Here is an 8,733-nt window from a genome sequence, read left to right as displayed (position 1 = left end):
TTATAAAAGCCAAAGGTGGTGCAACTAATGATGTATTTTGAATGGTCTTTTGTTTATCTGTTTTTCATGATTCCATACTTTTTTCCTCAGAATTGAGTGATTCCATATTTTTTCCCCTGTGCTTGGTCAATAAAAGTAACATTCACTGACTTCCACAATGTTTTCTCTTCATTTCTTTGAGTGTTCCTGAAAGCCAACAAGTTGCACTTTGGACTGAATTTATAATTGTATCATGTTTTTGATCTGAGTTTGTTTTACAGAATGAAATGTCTGAACGAGTGCTCATCCAAGACTGGTGATTGCATACTTTTTGCCAGGGGTTGTACTGTCGTATAGTCTGACATATACTATAGTTACATTTCACATTGCATTAGCAAGTCTCAGACTCACAATCATTTCAATGATGCTGAAGTTCCGACAGTGAGCACGAAGCAGGATGATAATGTATGAGCAGATGCATAATTGTATGTGAGAGGGTTCAGTACTAGAAGTGAGAAACTTATGTGTGACTGTAATAGGGGCTGTGGAAGCAAGAATTCAACAATTCAATTCTAAATTAACCTCTCATTTAATCCCCCTCCTGCACAAATAACCGGTCACAATGYTAGTTCAACAGCAAGTGTGGTGAAATGTTACAGAATCGTTTAACATGCCTGTTGCTGCACACTGATGAATGTGAGAAMCACATGCACCTACATCACAATCTTTATTTTCATCCAAACCTAACACTAGTGTCATTGTCTGTGATAATAAAAAAATACACACATATCATATTTTTAGATCACACTGTTATTGCAGAAAAGAAAATGTRACAATATTGCATGAATGCATACTGCACCATTTTTATCTTACTAGTTTTGAAATGTTGTGTTAAAACAACTCTTGTGGAAGAAAATATATTGGCTGAGTGGTCAGGGTGCAAACCACATGGGGGAAAATGCCCTCTGCAGCTGAGACTCTATTTTTCTCTCTTCTACACATTTTTTTCTCTTGTAACCATCCAAGTGAGCAAAAAAAAAAGACCCTTTACATGTTGCCATGTTGCCATGYTTTACCAGTGCACATGAAGTTCATGAAGCTGCTTAAAAGAAATGACCGCCTAAAGCTTGTGTTGGTCTAACCTTTAAAGAGGTAGGTCTCCAGCCAGAGTTTGAGGCTTATGAGTTGACAGTCACACCTCCAGGGGTTGCCTCGGAGTGTGAGGCTGTCCAGATGGGTCAGGGCATCCAGCAGCGAGCGGTCCAGTCTTGTTAGTCTGTTGTTGGCGAGCCCCAGATAACTGAGGTTCTGCAAACTGTCTCCCAGGGCTCCAGGCAAACCCCATAAACTGACATGGAAGGCAAAATAGATGAGGGTTAGTGAGCCTCATGATCTCAAAACAACAAATTTGTATTATATTATAATGTATATAGTCATCAAAAAGTAAGTAGTAGTTTAGTAGATTTTTTGTTGTAACAATGATTCTTAGCAAAAAGATTATGCTGCATTCCAGTTGTTCTCAGAGGCAGGRATTTCAGACTTCAGAGTCAGAAATTTCACAGTGCCCTGAGACAATAGTTGTTGTGACTTGGCGCTAYATAAATAAACTGAACYGAMTTGAAYTGGAACAGCCCCYAATGTYGTAATTTTGTGTYGGGAAGTTGGTGCAACACAACCATACCAGACCATGTGTGAAGTCATCATTACAACATCTCTGCTCATCGCATCAACAAAGGGAAACTCTTACTGTATTTATTCATGTGTAATACTAGAAATTTAACCCTAAAAAACATCCATAAAGTGTGTGTGTGTGTGGGGGGGGGAGTATTATACATTGATAATTAGATTTTTAATGCTTTTTAAGCTCGAAAAATGATGATCGTATTATACATGAATAGATACGGTACTTTCATGGTTTTTAGCAGTTCTATGTTGTCTACTTTATATTTAGTCAGTCTTGCTTGTATCACTTTGTAGCTATTATTGGGTGATATGTTTAAACACTGTTTGTACCCTCAAAATACCACATAGAGTATTGTAAGTGTTATTATTGTATTATTCCATCAGAGCAAAAATTGTCTCTTTTTTTTTCTGACATTCTGACAAGCGGGAAACTGGAACGGTTTCGACTCGAAACTGACACCAATCCAACTTCACAGTTTGGAGTTCTTCTGCAACTGGAACGCAGCAATAYACCATTGAAGTCCTGTTAAATTTCCCTTAGAAATTGTGCCAAAGTTGTAAGGAACATGCATTTGTGGGATGAGMAGGTGAGCTGAGTATGTGGGTTATGCACATCAAAAAGTCGCCAGGTGTTCTCCGCCACTGCCAAACAGCTTATTTTGCTGTTGTTTTGAGCTTCTGGTACAACCAAGTGCTGCTAATCAGTTTCCCAGTATAAGWTTTATTGCAAATAACTATTGTTACAACAAAAATATAATCAACCAAACACATATATCCTTACTTTTTGTGCTAAGAATAAATGAGTGTGACAAGCTTTAGAAAAATGGAACAATTTYAAGTGTTAAAGATGGACCTGTTGTGTGAGAGATCAAGGTGAGAGAGYGAGTGTATTGGTCCCAGTACTCGCTTGTCAAGCTCTCTCAGGCTGTTGTAGGCTAGGCTGAGGCGCTGTAGAGTCCTCAGACCAAGGAGAGCAGTTGGTGAAATAGACGTTATCGAGTTATTAGATAAATCAAGGATGCGAACCAGGGGTATTTCCCTAAAAGCCATCGATCCCAACCCCCTGATGCGATTATCTTGGAGATATAGTTCTTGGGTGTCTGAATTCAGCCGTCGAGGAATGTCGTATAGGCCTCGACCTCGACAGTCTACCACTTTGGTGTTGCTGTTGCAGCTGCACTCTTTTGGACAGGCATGTGACAAAGACAGAGGGCAGAAGAGGGCACACACCAGAATCACTGTGGAGACACAGACAAAATATTGTAAAACATAAATCGTGTTTTCTTTTAAAGCTTGAATCACGATTTGATGGCTTTGAGCAATGACCTGTACTGTTGTTGCGTAACACACAACAACACAACAGCCTTAATCTTGTTCATTATCAAGACAGATCAACCCCGGACTCAGGTTTTGGCAAATATATACACATTTATTTCACTCTTCATCTCATATGAAAGTCCATTATTTATTTATTTATTTGTCTTGTCAACTCAAAAATAAACTTTGAACTAACATACACCTCCCTGTCTGACAAACAGCACCCCCCCCGCCCCACCACCCTCCTACAACCCTTGGTGACTTCACCAAAGCTTCATAACCCCACACCCACACACAAATCCATACACAGCACATATTGGGTGTCTGATTCCCTTTGAGGTAACTTCACTTGTCCATTCCTTCTGGAACATTACAGCTGTATTTATAGCATCGGCTTGACTAGCTTGAGGCTCAATGAAATGCAGCTCCGACCTGAGCCTGTGAATGTAGCAAGCGCAAAAGTCGAACCCTAAATCCTGGACATGGAGAAAAACAACACCAAATATGTTTTTTTTTTATAAATAAACAAGATAAAAAGCTAATTCATCTGATTTCACTTTTTCTTCAAAAATATTATCWAATTTTCTTCTGATCAACTGCATTTTTTTCTGCCAGAATTGCCGTCAGTTTGATTTTTGTCACATTAAACAGCCATGAATCTCACCACATGCAAATGTTTTAACTTGCACATTATAAAACAGTGTGCAGCAGCAGATTAATAAATTCTGCTCACACAATTTGCATTTGGAATTTAGACATTAATCAAAGTATCACTTGGCAAGCAAATACGTCTTTATTCTGTTCTTTTAGTTTGCAGTTCTAAACTTGTTTACAACCCAGTTTGCACTTCAAAACTCCTCCTTACACCCTAGACATAGTGGTCCGCTTGGATAATTTTTGAGGTAATTTTTTTTTCTATTATCAGTAGATATCAAAATTAGCTATAGATTCTTTGTTAACAAAGCAGAAATTTGCAGAAAAAAGGCAGGGAATGTTTGTATTTCGGGTTTGTTGAAACCAGTTAAAGGTTCATGTTCATGCAAGGTTTGACTTTGACAAGTTTTGTTTTAGAATAAATTATACTAATAGCTCAAATAATTATTACATCTCCAGTACAAAATATATTATCCAATTTATTTATAGGATGTTTTCACTAGCTTTCAGTATCCAAAATGTATCCTCTAACCCTCTTAGAGGTCCTGACCCCCAGGTGGAGATCTGCTATTTAAAGCATGGGCTACTGTTTTCCAAGCCATGTTCTGTGTAATAATTGTCTTCAGTAGAAGACTTGTGTGTGAAATAAATCCTGTGTTTAGTTTGCTTCTATGATACAGTATCATATTAAGCATCAGTCATCATAACGTGACAGAGCTGAGATTTAGTTTGATGTCATGTTAGTTTTGAGTCAGTTAGTCTTGTCTGTCCACAGAACACGGATGCGTTTGAAMGATTGTTTTAATTAGATGTGATGTGTTGTGTGAATAATAAACTTACATAAAGTCCATGCATAAACAACTCAGCTTAGTGAAGCATTATGATCAGCTACAGAACTAGGTCAGCTCAACAGAGAGTCTCTATTTTTCCTCTGATATTTTTTGCATCCATCCAGTCCAAAGCAAACACGAAAAAGTTTATGATGACACATTTGCCTAACCTGCAATTTAAACATCATCAACCATTTGCACTAAGGAAGCTAGTCTTTATAATACATGTAGAAACAACTATAATTTGCTTTTAATTTTATCATGGTAAGGAGATCTAACAAATGTTAGGAAGCTACTTCATCATGCACACCTTCATATACAAACCCATGTTTGCAAACAAACATGCATCCACAGTAAACACTGATGGAGCTCCTACCTCTCATAGCTGCCAGTCGTCTCGGAGCCACTTGCATTCAGTGTCCTTTTAGATGCTTTTTATGTRTTGTAGTGTCTGTCATCGGTTTAAGATCCATTTGCCGACAGTGAGGCTGAGGAAGGCTCGTCCTGACTCTGTCTTTGTCGATAGGTGGAAATTTAAAAAGAACAGGAAAAGMTGCAGAAACAAGTGTTGCCCTCAGGATCTCCAGCAGCGTTCGCAAGGGTTTGAAACCCTGTCAGATCAGGCGGATTAAAGCGCAGAACTCGCTGCCAGCCAGCCAGTCTGAGAATCACTCCAGTTAGAAGCACTGGCTTGCTCTCCCTCTCTGTTTTTTTCCCCCTCTATATATTCCTCTCTCACTCTATCTCTCCCATTTTATATTTTCTCACTATCGCTCAACCCCTTGTTTTGTTTCCTGTGCTCTACTTACTGGCCATTTTTTCTACTTGACCATTTCTCTTGACTGATTCAGATGAATTTCTGTCCCTCCGCTGAAAAGCAAATCGACACTCTGTCTGTATTTCTCTCGATCTGTTTTGCGCTCCCCCATCCCTAGTTGCATTGGTGTGCGAGTCGGTGTGTCATATCCCTGTGGACAGCTGTGCCTCTTAAATCACAGCACAAACACATTCGCTGACATTCACGTTACACCTACTATTGCTCTGGCAAGAAGCGCACAAGACAAAATTAGATCTAGATTGCCGAACGTCGACAAAGATACCCAACCGCTTTAACGCACCGTGAACATTGGGTGCCCATTGTTGTGTGGCGGCAGGCTCTGATGATATTATGCATAAGCCGTGGGCAGAGGGGCTGACTGAACACGCCCCCAGCCCCAGCAACACAGAACGCACAAATGCACACATTTGCACACAGTTGAATTTTAAGCTGCTGCAGTGAATTTGCATAGCTTTTTTTCATGTTGCTTGCAAGAAGATAGACTCTTGCAGAAATGAGCAGAAAAAAAAAAAGATCCGTGATGAATGGTCAAATCATTTTTAATGATGACCATGGTTAAACTTACAGTCTGACCTTGGCTCTGGGGTATTTGTCTTCCTGCCCATCCAGATTAAAATCTTTATTTTTTTTATCTGCTGATGGGCCTGACAATTATTTTCATTTTGTCAGTAAAAAYTGAACCCCATCCATGTCCCTGATTTAAAGTTTTTTGGAAAAACAAGTCAAWATACTGTATCAACATTAACCAACAGTGGATCATATTGTTTTAAAAGGTATAAAAGYATGTAGAGGAGCCCACTCACATATACCAGTCGTGTGCATATTTCAGAAGTTATTTACACCGACACAAGGAAATGCATCTGCAAATGTGTGATGTCACCTTTGCTTCTGTGAAAAGACCATATGTTGATGTGTCTAGACAGTTTGTTCCGTTTTTGCGGCTATATCTAAAAATATTAATAGGAAAAAAGAAAAAAACATATCTTACAATTTCATGTGATTCATTCAGCTCATGATGCATTCAGTGCGTGCATTGCTGTTACCTTGGGGGCAAACATCCAAAGGTTTTTATCTGCATATCATCTTTCAGATTGAGTTTGGTTGTTTACTTTTGTTTTTGCTAAATGGGATTCAGTCATGGTTATAATACATTGCACCTTCTTTTGTTTGTAAGGCTTCATMTGTTAAATCATAAAAGCTGCACTAGTTTATCTCCCAGAGGGCTTTTTATTTAGTCCCTCACATTGTTGTTCAAGAATACTGACCCAGTATTTTTTACCACATTTCATCAATCCATCCATCCATCCATCCATCCATCCATCCATCCATCCATCCATCCATCCATCCATCCATCCATACATCCATCCATCCATACATCCATCCATCCGTATTGATGATGGCTTGGAATTATAGTTTCACCAACTGTATGTGAAAACCTAAATTCTTAAGGATTGTTTTATTTTTTCAAAGCCTCTTTTTGCACATTGGCATTTTGTTTTTAAAGGTATTTGAGTTTTTAGTTTGGGTTTGATATAACTGTATGTCAAGGTTTAGTTTTGTCTCGAAAAATACCTGGGTAAGAAGTAACAAGATGTGTTGCTAACTGATGGTTGCTTCCACATCTATGCTATTTTACCATTCTGTGCATAAATTGAGGATCAAAATGAAAATAAAATTGCTACAATATAGCACAAAAAACGTTTTGTATGGTTGCTTGTGATGAAATWGATTTATTTTATCCCTAGATTGCACATAGGTGCATGCATAAACTCCAAAAAAAGAAATGACACACAAACAGCACACCCCCAAAACACGTCATGATTGCCTTTTGCCTAATAACATTAATACTCTTAAACACGCTCTAAAGCACTCTTGTGCTGATGGATATATACATTTATACAATCCTTATTAGAATCCCAAATCTGTAGGCTATAAACCAGTTGTCATCCTTCCGCCTGGGATTGAACTGATAGGAGATTGGTGAAGGGATGGATTTAGAGTGGATTTTCTGTCCCTTCATCTTTGGACTCATAAACCCATCCCAGGGCATAAATACCTCCCAAGTTCCTAAATCATGCATAGGGACATTAAATGTTCTTCCACGGTACATGAAATTCCTAAGAAATAGAGAAATCAAAATTGAGTTTTTAGTCCGAAGAGTCATCCAGGTGGATTGTAATATCGGTGAACTTTTAACCTCTTAAGCTGGTTTCTCAAAGCAAACCTTTGCAGTATTTATAATGTCTTTATAATCAATAGTTTCTTCCCTAAAACATTGTCTCTACCATATTTTGTTTGTATTTATCAGCTGCATGTTGTGAGAATTCACAGCCGCCTTGTATGAAAAGTTTGTGTCTGTCATTATTGTAATAATTCACCCCCCCCCCCCCCCCTTATCTTGTTTCCATTGTGGTTGCCCAGCATCTGAAATTAGCCGCTCCTTTTGGGCTTTTCATGTGGGTGTAGAAACGGTGGGCTGCTGAAAGGATCTGGCAAAGCTTATGATAGGATAATCTGCACCTGTTCCTATGGGCAAGAGCTAAAATGGGTCACAGTTACACCCCACTGCATGCCTTTACACAATCTTCCAGTCATGCTTAGAAATAAAGCATAATAAATGACAATGCTAAAAAATAACACGTTTTATTAGTTTAATCAGTTAAATGTTTAAATCACTGCTTCTATATGCACATTTAGCACACTGCTGCCAAAATGTAATATTTATATATAGCATGCCTCAGTCCAGTGCTCAGGTATTCAACTCTTTCTGTTGCCAAACAAAGTGATGACATTTTTTTAAATTAAATATCAAAGAGAAACATTGTTTCACCAACTCCACCCTTCACAGTTTCATTTATTAAGACAATGCTTAAAAAATACAAAACATATTAACGTTTCACTGGTAAACTAAAGACAGAAATGTTTTAACTTTTATGTCATTCTATGACCAAATATTTTAAAGGTAAGGTTATGAAAACATGGTAGCTAAACCATGACCTGCATCACAGGCATATGTCTGAAATTTAAAAATAAAACCGAAACACAACAGTTCTCTTAAAAATCTCTATAAAATATGATGTCAAAAATAGTTTTGTCATTATGTTAAATGTTTTTTGTTATGAAGATGACAATTTCAATTACATAAAAAATTACAATGTTTAATGACTTTTAATTGCTTTCAAGTTTTGTTGAGAATATGTTTGTACCAGATCATGGCTACTGGACAACTCCTGCTTTAAGAAGGATCATAATGCCTATGATCGCAACACACAAAATTATTTAGTTGTTTTATTTCTCTTTCAGCTGTGGGCATCCAGATGAAATTGGAGTTTTTTCAGAGAAAATTCTGGACGGCCAGCAGACAAGTAAGGGTTTGTAAACATTTTCATGTAGTATGCTCTGTCTGTGCATGTATTTAACATATATATATAC

General features: G+C 37.9%; 2 protein-coding genes across 3 annotated transcripts in view; one reads left to right on the top strand and one right to left on the bottom strand.

Moving 5' to 3' along the window:
* lrtm1 (leucine rich repeats and transmembrane domains 1) overlaps window positions 1–5,607 on the bottom strand; it is a 9,324-nt gene extending 3,717 nt beyond the window's left edge. The window contains exons 1-3 of the mRNA XM_014017588.1: window positions 4,840–5,607; window positions 2,516–2,900; window positions 1,122–1,327 (exon numbers count right to left, since the gene is read on the bottom strand). Of these exons, the coding sequence (XP_013873042.1) occupies window positions 1,122–1,327; window positions 2,516–2,900; window positions 4,840–4,876 (628 nt within the window). The 5' untranslated portion in view covers window positions 4,877–5,607. The remainder of the gene's footprint in view (window positions 1–1,121; window positions 1,328–2,515; window positions 2,901–4,839) is intronic.
* The window catches only part of cacna2d3a (calcium channel, voltage-dependent, alpha 2/delta subunit 3a), a gene marked incomplete in the record, with an annotated part of 131,079 nt that overhangs the window by 104,888 nt on the left and 17,458 nt on the right, over window positions 1–8,733 (top strand). For both annotated transcript variants that reach the window (XM_014017578.1, XM_014017570.1), the window contains 1 exon segment: window positions 8,605–8,666. In XM_014017578.1, coding sequence (XP_013873032.1) covers window positions 8,605–8,666 — 62 coding nt within the window.

The sequence above is a fragment of the Austrofundulus limnaeus genome, unplaced genomic scaffold (genome assembly GCF_001266775.1).
Source record: "Austrofundulus limnaeus strain Quisiro unplaced genomic scaffold, Austrofundulus_limnaeus-1.0 Scaffold3, whole genome shotgun sequence".
Taxonomy (NCBI): Eukaryota; Metazoa; Chordata; class Actinopteri; order Cyprinodontiformes; family Rivulidae; genus Austrofundulus; species Austrofundulus limnaeus.
Note: the sequence above shows the minus strand (reverse complement) of the source record. Positions and strands in the feature narration are given on the sequence as shown.